At 48.5% G+C, this 13249-nt stretch overlaps 1 protein-coding gene across 1 annotated transcript; it reads left to right on the plus strand.

Annotated features, from left to right (window-relative positions):
• Nucleotides 1-8669: 8669 nt before the first annotated feature.
• slitrk2 (SLIT and NTRK-like family, member 2) lies at nt 8670-12314 on the plus strand. The gene has a single exon (XM_038775674.1). The coding sequence runs from the start codon at nt 9181-9183 to the stop codon at nt 11737-11739; it is 2559 nt and encodes an 852-aa protein (XP_038631602.1). The 5' UTR covers nt 8670-9180; the 3' UTR covers nt 11740-12314.
• Nucleotides 12315-13249: the final 935 nt, after the last annotated feature.

The following is a 13249-nucleotide window of genomic DNA, read 5'->3' on the forward strand; positions in this document are numbered from 1 at the left end:
TGAGGATGTGACGAGACACATTGATGAAGGTCGGGCAGTAGATGTGGTGGATATAGATTTCAGTAAGGCATTTGATAAGGTTCCCCATTGTAGGCTTATTCAGAAAGTCAGGGGGCATGGGATACAGGGAAATGTGGTTGCCTGGATGCAGAAATGGCTGGCCGAAAGAAGAAAGTGAGTGGTAGTGGATGGAAAGTATTCCGTCTGGAGGTCGGTGACCAGTGGCATCCTGCAGGGATCTGTTCTGGGACCTCTGCTCTTTGTGGTTTTTATAAAAGACTTGGATGAGGAAGCGGAAGGGTGGGTTAGTAAATTTGCCGATGACACGAAAGTTGGTGGAGTTATAGTGTCCAGGGCTGTTGTAGGTTACAGCAGGACATTGACAGGATGCAGAGCTGGGCTGAGAAATGGCAGATGGAGTTCAACCTAGATAAATGTGAAGTGATTCATTTTGGAAGGTCGTATTTGAATGCTGAATACAGGGTTAAAGGCAGGATTCTTGGAAGTGTTGAGGAACAGAGGGATCTTGGGGTCCACGTACATAGATCCCTCAAAGTTGCCACCCAGGTTGATAGGGTTGTTAAGAAGGCGAATGGTGTGATGGCTTTCATTAACAGGAGGATTGAGTTTAAGAGCCGCAAAGTTTTGCTGCAGCTTTATAAAGACCTGGTAAGACCACATTTGGAATATTGCGTCCAGTTGTGGTTGTCTCATTATAGGAAAGATGTGGATGCTTTGGAGAGGGTGCAGAGGAGATTTACCAGGTTGCTGTCAGGACTGGAGGGCATGACCTATGAAGAAAGGTTGAGGGAGCTAGGGCTTTTCTGACTGGAGTGAAGAAGGAAGAGAGGCAGCTTGATAGAGGTGTACAAGGTGATGAGAGGCATGGATAGAGTGGATAGCCAGAGACTTTTCCCCAGGGCGGAAATGGCTGTCATGAGGGGGCATAATTTTCAGGTGATTGGAGGAAGGTATTGGGGAGATGTCAGAGGTAGGTTCTTTACACAGAGTGATGGGTGCATGGAATGCACTGCCAGCAGAGGTGATGGAGTCAGAGTCATTAGGGACATTTAAGTGACTCTTGGACAGGCACATGGACAGCGGTAAATTGAAGGGGTGTAGGTTAGGTTGATCTTAGATTAGGAGAAGTGGTCGGCACAACATCGTGGGCCGAAGGGCCTGTACTGCGCTGTATGTTCTTTGTTCTATATTCTATAATTCAGCACTGTGGCTTCTGGGTCATTTTAAGCAGAATCCAACCAATTTCCAACAGGCAATAATTGAATTTGTGAGGGGCTTCATGCTCTTCTAAGCAACAGAATCTTCAAAGGTGCACCTTCAGTTGCAAAATGTTGTAAAGGGACAGTGATATACATACTTCAAAAGTAAGCTCTCTTGCAACAGCGTTCAGGTAATCTGCTGGATTCTCCAACAGCGAGATACTCAGTTTCGTCGGCAACACACTCAAGCCTGTGGATTTTCCGACGGCGTGGGGTTACCCACAATGGGAAACCCCATTGGCTGGCTGCCGGGTCAGAGAATCCCGCTGCCGGCGGTGGCGCGTCGCACCAGAAAACGGGTGCGGCAGGACGGAGAATGCCACCCAATGCCTTTAAAATCATAAAACATCCCCAGGTGCTTCATGGGAGCACTATAAGCACATAGGAATTGGGACTAGGAGTAGGTTATTCAGCCTTTCGAACCAGTTCTGTCCCTTAACAACATTATGACTGATCTTCAATCTCAATCCACTTTTCCATTTAACCCTACTTATTAACTCCATTCTCATTCTTCTAAACTCTGGGGAATACAAACCCATTCCATTCATTTTCTCATATCCTCATCCCAAGAACCAGTCTATAGAACCGTCATTGCGTTCCCACTGAATAGACGTGTCCATCTTTAGGTGAAGAAGTCAAAACTACACCGAATACTTCAAGTGTGGCCTCAGCAATGCCCTGTATAGTTGTGTTATTATTACTCACTTCCAATTGCTTTGTAACAAAGCTAACACACCATTGGCCTTTCTAATTGTTTTGCTGTTTTTGTGTGTTAGTTTTTCTGTGATTCATGTACCACGGCACCAGGTCACTCTGAATGTAAACATTTCCCACTCTCACTATTCAAAATATAGTCATTTTTTAAAATTGTCAATGTGAATCCCTTTGCACTTTGCCTCAATATATTCCATCTCCCATGTTTTTGCCCAACCTATTTAAATCCCTCTACAGCCTCTTTGCATTCTCTGTATTGATTACTCGATTATTGATTACTTTCCCACCTAATTTTTGTGAAATGGAATTTGACCTCAAGCCATGCCGGAGATATTAAGATGGGATGATCAAAGGTTTGGTCAAAGAGGCAGTTTTTATTGAGTGTATTAATGAAGGGAAGGTTGGTGGGGGTTGTGGGAGGAAGGGTAAGTGGTGGAGTGGAGTGAAAGTCCAGACTTTACGGCCTAGGTAACTGGAAGCATGGCCAGTTTGAGAAATGGAATCAGTGTGTGCAAGAGGCCTGAACTATCAGAGATGCTGGAGTGTTGTGGGACTTTTTTTCCCTCTTTATTCGTTTATTGGGATGTGGGCGTCGCTGGCTGGGCCAGCATTTATAGCCCATCCCTGAGGCCATCCAAGAGTCAACCATGTTGCTGTGGATCTGGAGTCGCCTGTAGGCCAGACCAGGTAAGGACGGCAGATTGCCTTGCCTCAAGGACATTAGTGAACCAGATGGATTTTTACAACAATCGCTAATGGTTTCATGGTCATGTTTAGACTTTTAATTCCAGAATTTTAATTGAATTCAGATGTCACCATCTGCCGTGGTGGGATTCGAATCCGGATCCCCAGAGCATGACTCTGGGTTTTTGGATCACTAGTCCAGCCACAATACACCACTGCCTCCCGCGCAGGAGGTTACAGACACAGGGAGTGACTAATCTGTGAAAGTACTCTTATGAATTACCTTTACATGCAAGAAAACAAGGACTTTGAACACATCATAAAGTGAGACGATGAGAAAGAATACCGTTTTCACAAACGCATCCTTTTCTTTTTAATTTTGTTTCAATTATGGTTTTTTTTTGCTTGAGGGATACACAAGGTCTTGGAGGGCAGTACTAATGGAAAATTTACAATAAAATAGTGAAGAATTATCATTGATGTTTTATTACAGTACATACAAAAGACAACTGATCATCCTTTATTGAAAACTTTCTGGAATTCCTCGTGTCCCATTTCACCATTAACTTCTTAAAGAGGTTAAAACCCTGCTGAGATTGTCTTCTTTTGTCTTGCCTCCTTCGACAGGCACTTTCAAATTTGTACCCGATGACCGATTCCAGTGCTGCATGTTCTAACCATTCTCCTTCATTCCTCATTGGATTTCCTGGTGACCACTATCACGGAAAAGATTTCAACTCACTCAAAGGGGACACGGTTCAAATGCCACCACAGCAGCCATTGGAATTTGAGTTCACTTAATACAATCTGGAATTGAAAACCAGTCTCAGTAATAATAATCTTTATTAGTGTCACTAGTAGGCTTACATTAACACTGCAATGAAGTTACGGTAAAAAGTGCCAAAACCGCTGTGGGAGTGGGGAGCATGAGGCTCAATTTATCATTATCATCTTTATTATCACAAGTAGGCTTACATTAACACTGCAATGAAGTTACCATGAAAAACTCCCAGTCACCACATTCTGGCACCTGTTCGGGTACACAGAGGGAGACGTCGTCATCCAGGGAGAGAAAGGAGTCAGTGCTGTTAATGGAGACGGCAGCTTCGTCAGCAAGTCAGCAGAAAGCGAGAGGCTGCAGCAGGGACAGGAGAAGTGAAGGTAGGTGGAGGCATTTAACAGAGAGTGTGACAGGGAGGAAATATTCTGAATTAATTTAAACCTTTGAGATCAAACCCTGAGGAATTGGAAATGAAATAAATAAGCGAGCTGAGTTGCAGCTAGAATTAAAACTTTAATATCATTTAAAGTGTCTGAGAACGAGCAGGCCTAAAATAACTTCATAATTATTTCATTAAACAGTTAAAGGAACATTTCGCTGAAACAATTTAAAGTTAAAAATCATAATTTGGAATATTTTTATTGTGAGGATTTTAAAAAGTAAAAGTGTTTCAATATATTGACAACAAAATAGATATTTTATAGACACTGAAATAGATATTTGTTTAACAGACCCTGGTGGGTTTGAGTAAAGGTAAAAGTGAGGTAATGGGGGAATCTCAGTCAATAAGAACAGCAATAAATATGGACGCTGGACATGGGAGTCATTCACAGGGAAAAAATGGTGACATATTTACACCTACAAGTGAGCCACCACCACCAGTAGAGGAGGCAAGAGGAACCGCTGAAATGCTGGAAAAACAAACTGAGACTCAACCAGCATGACTCGGGGAATGGCACGCTGAAAATAATAATAATCTTTATTAGTGTCACAAGTAGGCTTAAATGGACAGCACGGTAGCACATTGGTTAGTATTGTTGCTTCACAGTTCCAGGGTCCCAGGTTCGATTCCCGGCTTGGGTCACTGGCTGTGTGGAATCTGCACGTTCTCCCCTGTGTCTGTGTGGGTTTCCTCCGGGTGCTCTGGTTTCCTGCCACAAGTCCCGAAAGACGTGCTGTTGGGTGAATTTGACATTCTGAATTCTCCCCCTGTGTACCCGAACATGCGCCGGAATGTGGCAGCTGGAGGCTTTTCACAGTAACTGCATTGCAGTGTTAATGTAAGCCTACTTGTGACTATAAAGATTAATATTATTGCATTAACACTGCAATAACGTTACTGTGAAAAGCCCCTGATGGCCACACTCCGGCGCCTGTTTGGGTACACTGAGGGAGAATTCAGAATGTCCAATTCACTTAACAGCACGTCTATTGGGACTTGTGGGAGGAAACAAGAACACACGGAGCAAACCTAAAGCGACACAGTGAAAACGTGCAGACTCCACACAGATAGTGACCCAAGCCAGGAATTGAACAGTGCTAACCACTGTGCTGTCGTGCCACCAAAACAGGGGGAGCAGCAAGATCAACTATATGGGTCAATGTGGTAATTTCTATAATGTTAGTTCAAGCTTTTATTCCAACATTAAAGTTCTATTTGAGAAGTATTCCTGAAATTAAGTGTCTTAGATTGCACTTGGGGGGGGGGGGGGGGGGGTGTGGAGGTGGGGGTTCCCACATGACAGTTGTTGTCAGAAATGTAAGTTATTTTCAGCCCTGGAGTTAGAGCTAAATTAGTTTAAACACTTTGAGGGAACCTTGAATGGCGACATTGTCTTGTAGGTAGATGGAGTTTGAAAGTTCTCTGATTTCAATTTATCTGTGTATTCTTTAGCAGGGAATGAGGCTCTATACTAATTTGGTGCTTCAATTAGGAGGCTGCCGGAAGTTCAGGCTCTGAAAAGCCCAGGGAGCTATTTGGTGCAGCTGATAGTTGCTGGTTGGACCTCATGTGGTTTGCAGCTCACAGCCTTGCGAGCTCTTTGGTGCACTTAGTGCTCAGAATAAGTCCTGGGGAGGTAGGAAGATGGCAGATGGTTACTGGTTCTGCACTGGTGGCTGTTAGGGGCTCAGAGAAGCCTTGGGAGTCATTTATGGATTGATGCAGCGAAGAGACTGGAGTTTGGAGAAACCCAGGGGCAGGGCCAGCTTTGTGAAACAGCCATTTGTGGAAAGTTTGGAATTGTGCTGGTAATTAGAGGCAGAGGCACGACTTTGTGAAATCTGTAGAATGATGGCTCACAAGAAGAGATTGAACCATCAGGTAAGTGTCATGTGAGAGTACCTTTAAGAAATGGGTGTTTATTACTGCAGTGATGTCAGAGAGTGGGTGGAGCTGGGCTGTCAGTCAGCATTTTACTTTCACTTTAGGCTTTTAGCTACAGGGTGGGTTTGGGTTCATTTTAGTTTCGGAGAAGCTGAAATCACAGCAAGATGGTCTGTGAATCTCTGCAAGCTTATGAATGTCCATTTGCCAATTTCAATGTGGTAACTGCTCTCAATAGTGATTTAAAATTGATCTTTGTGTTTAAAGGGTCTTTTGGCTTCTGAATGTTGTTTGGGAATTTATTAATGATTACTTAGTGTTGTATTCTTTGGGGATTGTATTTGAATTAATAGTTGCTGAGATGTTCACTGTTTGTTTTAAAAAGGTGAACATGAGTTCATAGAATAAACATTGTTTTGCTTGGAAAAGTACTTTTCCATTTCTGCTATACCATACCTGTAGAGTGGGCCGTATGCTCCCCATACCACAATCTATGAAAAGTTGTGGGTCAGGTGAACTCCATGATACACTATGGGGTTCTCTAAACCCTGGCCAATAACAGAAGTGAGCAGCCACTGAGGCAGTCCAAGTCAGAATTAACCTTGAGGGAATTCAGAAGCTTCGAAAATGAGGGATGTTGACATCTCTTGTGAGGGAGACAATGTTTTAATTAGATTTTGTGACTTACAGAAGTCACTGATGTCTGGGTGGGTTTCTGAGAAATTTGCAGGATCTCTCTGGGTCGGTTCTGCTATTAATATGTAATATGATGCTTGACCACACTTTACCTGTCAACTGATATATATCTCATGTGAATTTTAAGAGTATAAGATAGATGACTTTGTACAATAACATTTATTTTGCTTGTTAAAAGCTGTTGAATCTTTGTGATTTTATTCTCTCAGTTAGCGCTTGCGATTTGAAACATCATCTATTTTAAACAGGTCCTTAACTAGATCACAACACACATATTTCATAACCTTAGGAAATTCCATAGCATCAGTGGACAGTGAATTAAGTGGTAGTCTATAGTGTAGTCTAAAAGCAGATAATTTGTACTCAATAAGGTCCAAACCACAATGTGATGTTGACCAATCTGTTTCAGCCATGTTGGCTGAAGGATACATATTGGCCCATGTGTGATTGTCTGGAGACATACATTAGAGACAGCACTAGTGCGTTAATTATTCATTTGGAAAGCATTCCGTCAGTCAATCGGACTGGTAGAGATGAGTCTTTGTGCATTGAGTTTTGCAAGTGATGAATTGTTTACATTATTATGTTGGCAATGGGGAGATTTTCTCCAGAGTCTCACAGCGCCAGAGACCGGGTTCGAATCTGACCTCGGGTGACTGTCTGTGTGGAGTTTGTATGTTCTCCCCATGTCTGCGTGGGTTTCCTCCGAATGCTCCGGTTTCCTGCCACAGTTCAAAGATGTGTGGGTTAGGTGGATTGGCCATGATAAATTGCTCCGAGGTGGGGGTTACAGGGTTGGGTGGGTGCTCTTTCAGATAGGATGCTCTTTCAGAGGGTCAGTGATGACTTGGTGGGCCGAATGGCCTCCTTCTGCACTGTTGGGATTCTATGATTCTATTCCGAGGTGTTTCAGGAGGAGTACAGAGCCTGGTGTTGGCTTTGAAGGCAATGACAGAATGACAAGCTGACATATTGGAACATGTCAGCTCAGTAAAACTGAGGAATGTTCAGCTGGCATTCGGTGGAGTCTCTTGTGCCTGCGCCCAACTTGCCCACGTTTGAGGACGAGTGTCATCTTTGAGTGCTTAAGAGGACTGGTCTCCACCCCTCTCCCCCCCCCCCCCCCTTCCCACACACACACACACACCCTGAAATAAGAACCATTACAAGATGGTTAACGTTACAATTCCCTGCCTAATTCTGGTTACAGGGATATTGCACAGCGCTCTGCCCCAGCAGGGTATACGTGTGCGGCAAAAACCGCCGCCTGTGCCCATCCTCAACTTCCAGCTCCAAGTTGCAGCCCCCACTAGATCCCCCGGGGGGGGGAGGGGGGGGTCTAACCCGGTTCCCAAATCCCTGGCGGTCTGTCCACCAGCAATTTGGGCAAAGATGCGCCTCCGTCCAAGGGGAGGGGGGGGGGGTGAGAGAGGAGGGGTGCAGCCTTGCCAACCTGAGCAGGAACCGTGCCCCTACCCCCCCCCCCCCCCAGCTGCCCGCTGCCACCCAGGAGTAATCCCAGCCTCTCAGCCTGCCTGTCCCGTTCCTTTTTATTTTGGTTTAATCGCCGGGCTGGAAGAAAGTGGTTGAATTGGCGTTGCTGAGGGCGGCGAGTAGGGGGGTGAATGGGGTGTGTGCGCGGCGGAGGGAGGGAAGGAGGGAGGGAGGGCAGGAGGGAGACTGAGAACCCACCAGTCCCCTGGCCAATTCGGGTTTGACTGATCGGGGCAACAAGCTGCTCTCTCCCCCTGTCCCTCCTTCACAGGAATCCGTCCAAACGCGCTGCCTCTGAGGGCAAGTTGAGCAGAGATACATTTCTGTCCATTTCAGCTGTGTGTGTGTGTCCAAACATTCCTCCCGGGGGAGGAGGAGAAGGGGGGGCGGGGGGAGCAGAATGGCCATGAGAAGGTGCCCCGAGGCGAGAGGATGTAATGCGGGTTTGCAGGGTGCCGGGCCGAGTGTGTGTGTGTGTGTTCTGGGATGTTTTAGCCCTTTCCCAATGCAACATTGCAGACAGCCTCCAGTGCGGAGCGCGTCCCATCGCACTCAACTCCACAAGCCGCGCTGACGTGGCCATTGGCAGCTCATTGAAGGAGGAGATTTCGACCCAAACTCTCCACCGACACAGAGAGAGAGAGAGATCAGTCCCAGCCCCCCCCCCCCCCCCCCCCCCTCCCCCCCAGTCTCTCTTGCCTCATTCTGCAGGCAAACTCCACCAAGTGCCAGGGTTCCAGGCACATTCACCGGGAGCTCTCTCCCATTCCAGTGTCAGGCGGATTGGGAATGTCACAGTGCAGCCGGTGTGTCGGAATGTTGCCAGTGGATAAGCCTCTCTCTCTCTCTCTCTGAGTGAGTAAGACCATCTTGTGTAGTCTGCCCTGCTGTTTAATTCACTTCTGACAAGCCGGCTGCGAAGCACTTGCCTGCTCGGGGAGAGGAGAGTGACAGAGAGAGAGAGAGAGAGAGAATCCTTCTGCAGCCAGACTACCAGCGCTGCCGACTTTCACAGCGCTTCTCTTCTCGCCCCGATTAAGGGAAGGACGTTGCTACTTTTATTTTGCTAGCTCCGGTTAATTCAGCTTCAGCTGCAAGGATCTGCCTCCCCTGCTGCCCCTGACAAGCTCCCCTTTCAATCTGAGCTGATGGAACTTTACCCCAACACTTAGTGGAGGGGAGGGGGGTGGCTGGCCGATGTGAAGATGCTGAAGTGCGCCCTGGTAGTGAGTGTGTTCGCCCTGGCTGCCCGCTGCTCCAAGAGCCCATCGGAAAGCCGCAAAACCTCCAAAGACATCTGCAAGAATCGGTGTGCGTGCGAGGAGAAGGAAAATGTGCTGAATATTAATTGCCAGAACAAAGGCTTCACCAAGGTTAGCTGGCTGCAGCCGCCGCACAGCCGCCTCTACCAGCTGTTCCTCAACGGCAACTCCCTCAGCAAGTTGCCCCCCAATGGCTTCAGCAACTTTACCAACACGGTCACCCTGCACCTGGGTAGCAACGGGCTGCAAGACATCCGCAACGGCGCTTTCCACGGCCTGGCCGCGCTGAAGAGTCTGCACCTCAACAACAACAAGCTGGAAGTGTTGAGGGAGGACACCTTCCTGGGGCTGGAGAGCTTGGAGTATCTGCAAGCGGATTACAACTACATCGCCAGCATCGAGGCGGGCACCTTCAGCAAGCTGCACAAGTTAAAGGTTCTGATCCTGAACGATAACCTGCTGCCCAGTCTCCCCAGCAACATCTTCCGCTTCGTGCTGCTCACCCACCTGGACCTGAGGGGCAACCGGCTGAAGAAGCTGCCGTTCTCCGGGGTCCTGGAGCACATCGGGGGCATCATGGAGATTCAACTGGAGGAGAACCCTTGGAATTGTACCTGTGACCTGGTTGCACTGAAAGGCTGGCTCGATACCATCTCCTACATAGTCAATGACATGGTGTGTGAGACCCCCTTCCGCCTGCACGGCAAGGATGTCACCCAGCTGAACAGACAAGATATTTGCCCCCGGAAAAGCGCCGGCGACTCGAACCTGAGGAACGTGCGGCCGTCCAAGGTGGCCTCCACCGACAGCGCGTCCGTGCCTCCGGCCAACCCCACCTCCAGAGGCAGCAAGCCTGGCCGCCACTCCAGGAACCGCATCCGACCCACCCCTGCCCCCAACCCCCGCCAGATCTTCGGCCCCATCATGGTCTATCAGACCAGGTCCCCGCTGCAGACTTTCTGCCCCAGCATCTGCTCCTGCAGTGTGCAGAACTCAGACAATGCCCTCAATGTGCACTGTCACGAGAGAAGGATCAGGAACATTACAGAGCTGCACCCCAGACCCTCCAACCCAAAGAAACTCTACCTTACGGGCAATCTGCTGCACATTGTGCAGGTGGAGGACCTGAGGGACTACAGGGGCTTGGAACTGCTGCACTTGGGGAATAATCGGATTTCTGTCATCCAGGAAGGGGCTTTCCGCAACCTCAGTCACCTGCGCCGTCTTTATCTCAATGGCAATCACATTGAGAGGTTGTCACCAGCTCTCTTTGTGGGGTTACAGAGATTGCAGTACCTGTACCTGGAGTCCAACGTGATTAAGGAGGTCCTGCAGTACACCTTCCAGTCCCTGGCCAGACTCAGTCTCCTGTACCTCAACAATAACCTGCTCACTGCCCTGCCCAACAATGTGTTTGAGGGTACCAACCTGACCAGGCTCAACCTGAGGAACAATCACTTCTCTGGGTTGCCAGTGAGGGGTGTGTTGGACCAGCTCCCCGCCTCGGTGCAGATCGATCTTCAGGAGAATCCCTGGGATTGTGGCTGTAGCATTGTGCCTCTCAAGAGCTGGATCGAGCAGTCCCGGGCTGGCGTGGTCATCAACGAGGTGGCTTGTGAATCCCCGGCCAGGTTTGCGGGGAGGACTCTGAGGTCCCTCCCAAAGCAGGAGATGTGCCCCGGATACTCTGACCTGGTGGCCACCACCCACCCGGCCAGCACCCACAACTCCAATTTAGTGGAGGGCGGCGTTGGCACTGCCAGTCCAGAGTTAGCCCAGGCGAGCGCTGTCCCCCTCTCGGTGCTGATCCTGGGGCTCTTGGTGGTCTTCATCCTCAGCGTGTGTTTCGGAGCCGGCCTCTTCGTTTTCGTCCTGAAGAAGCGCAAGGCGGGCCAGAGTGGCCCCAGCGGCGGGAACGGCGGCGGGGGAGCCCCCAATAACCTGGACCTGAGCTCTTACCAACTGCAGTACGGTTCCTACAGCAGCGAGCCGGCCGAGAAGGCGGAGGCTCACGTCTACAACTACATCGCCCACCCGGTGGGCCAGATGTGCAAGAACCCCATCTACGTGCAGAGGGAGGGCGAGCAGGTGGCTTTTTACCGGGGCTTGCACGATGCGGGTTACAGCGGCGGGCTGCAGGGCAAGAAGGCGAGTGGGCTCTCCACCCGCACCTACTCTATCAGCACGGTGGAGCTGCTCGAACAACACCCCCCCTTGCCCAGCCGCCACTCCGAGCTGCTCTACCAGAACCTGGCCGAGCGGCCCAAGGTGCTGCCCGGCGCCATCAACGCCCATTACACTTTCTGCACTTTGCCCAAGCGCCACTTTGCCCCGTCGCAGCAGGCCAAGCTCAGGGAGCAGGACAGGCTCAATAAGACCGCTTTGTACGGCACGCCGAGGAAGCAGCCCAGGGGTGAGACATCCTCCCTGCCAGGCAAGTTTCAGACAGAGCCAGACTACCTCGAAGTATTGGAAAAACAGACTGTCATCAGCCAGCTGTAGAATTACACATAAAAAAAACCCAGGATCTTAACCACTAAACAGATTACAGGATGGTTTATTCGAATAGGACTTATTCTACAATGTGTAACCTGACTCAAACACTGGACCTACAGGGATTGCCCAATATCCTATTAATTTGTCTGCTGAAGATTCTCATGTATAATTATTGGACATGTTGCTTCCACAATTACCCCCCCTCGAAACACAAATGCAGCATCTCCTGTTTTACTTTCAGCTTATTACTGATGTTAGCAATTTGTTTATATTGTATAAGTTCCGTGGTTTAAATTTCCAAAGACCTGCTGATTATATTTTGTCTCCGATCGAGCTATATATGTCCAGTACACAGCAGGGAAGATCTTTCTTTTTTTGAGGCGGAGAGGACGTTAACGCCAACACTGGTCGCTGGACATTTATTTTTTGGGGGGGGAGGTTTTAGGAGGTGCTTTTTGCCACTGTGAGATTTAGCAGCGTTTATAATCGCCGGCCATCCATCGGCGTGGCAATGTGGGAGTTGGACGTTTTTCAAGTGGCTGTATCTGTATCATATTAAAATCCAACACGTGTAATTTAGAGTTGTGTGTACTGGAGTGTACATGACAAGTGCCATTTTTATTTGGTTAATACGCCAGCCCCCTCCCCATTATTAATTGCAAATCCCCCTGTTGAATGCTGACTGTCAGTCCTGAGGAAACATTCTGTCGGTGCGGTTACTGCGATGTTGCAATCCCACAGCCACCTCGAGGCGTTCAGTGTTTTAAATTCCACCAAATACAACTGCTTGCACTCAGCACAAAGCTCTCTAGTCCTTGTAGTTGCCAGCAGGGCGCAGGAAGAGCCTGACATCTCACCAGAGTGGGAGACACAAAACCCATGCCTTGATATAGATTTGCTAGTGGGACTGAATCATAAAACTGACTTCACAATGATTCAACTTCCAGGTAAGTTTCTGTTCACTTTTCCTTAAGCGATTGGGTGTAAAACTATTAGGTCTGACCCTGAGCTAATTGTGAGTGTGGTCGTGCAGGCGACTGGAGTCATGATCTGGACGCGTGTGTTCAAACCGGACCAAACAGCTGGAGAATTGGGAATTCAAATACCAAATACTGTGGATGGTGGGAACTCAGTAGACATGGATGAAGCTGGGGACGTTGAGCAGGTCAGGCAGCAACTGAGAAACAAGAGTTAACGTTTCAGGTCAATAATCTTCCATCAGAGCTGAGGAAAGATAGAGGTGCCATAGGTTTTGGGGGAATGAAAGGGCAGAGAGGGGAGGAGGAGGAGAAACAATGCAATTAGTCAGACCAGCCATGATCTGACTGAATGGCTGAGCAGGCTGGAAGGGCCGAATGGCTCCTAATTCCTGTGGTCAAAAGGGAAGGTGTGCAATAGGGTGAAGGGCAGGAGAAATTTGATGGCAAATTAAGGGCAGCACGGTAGCATTGTGGATAGCACAATTGCTTCACAGCTCCAGGATCCCAGGTTCGATTCCGGCTTGGGTCACTGTCTG

Source organism: Scyliorhinus canicula, chromosome 17 (genome assembly GCF_902713615.1).
Source record: "Scyliorhinus canicula chromosome 17, sScyCan1.1, whole genome shotgun sequence".
NCBI classification, from domain to species: Eukaryota; Metazoa; Chordata; class Chondrichthyes; order Carcharhiniformes; family Scyliorhinidae; genus Scyliorhinus; species Scyliorhinus canicula.

Bases quoted from the DNA above. Each gene is read 5' to 3' on its own strand.
- slitrk2 (XM_038775674.1), top strand. From the start codon at position 9,181: ATGCTGAAGTGCGCCCTGGTAGTGAGTGTGTTCGCCCTGGCTGCCCGC.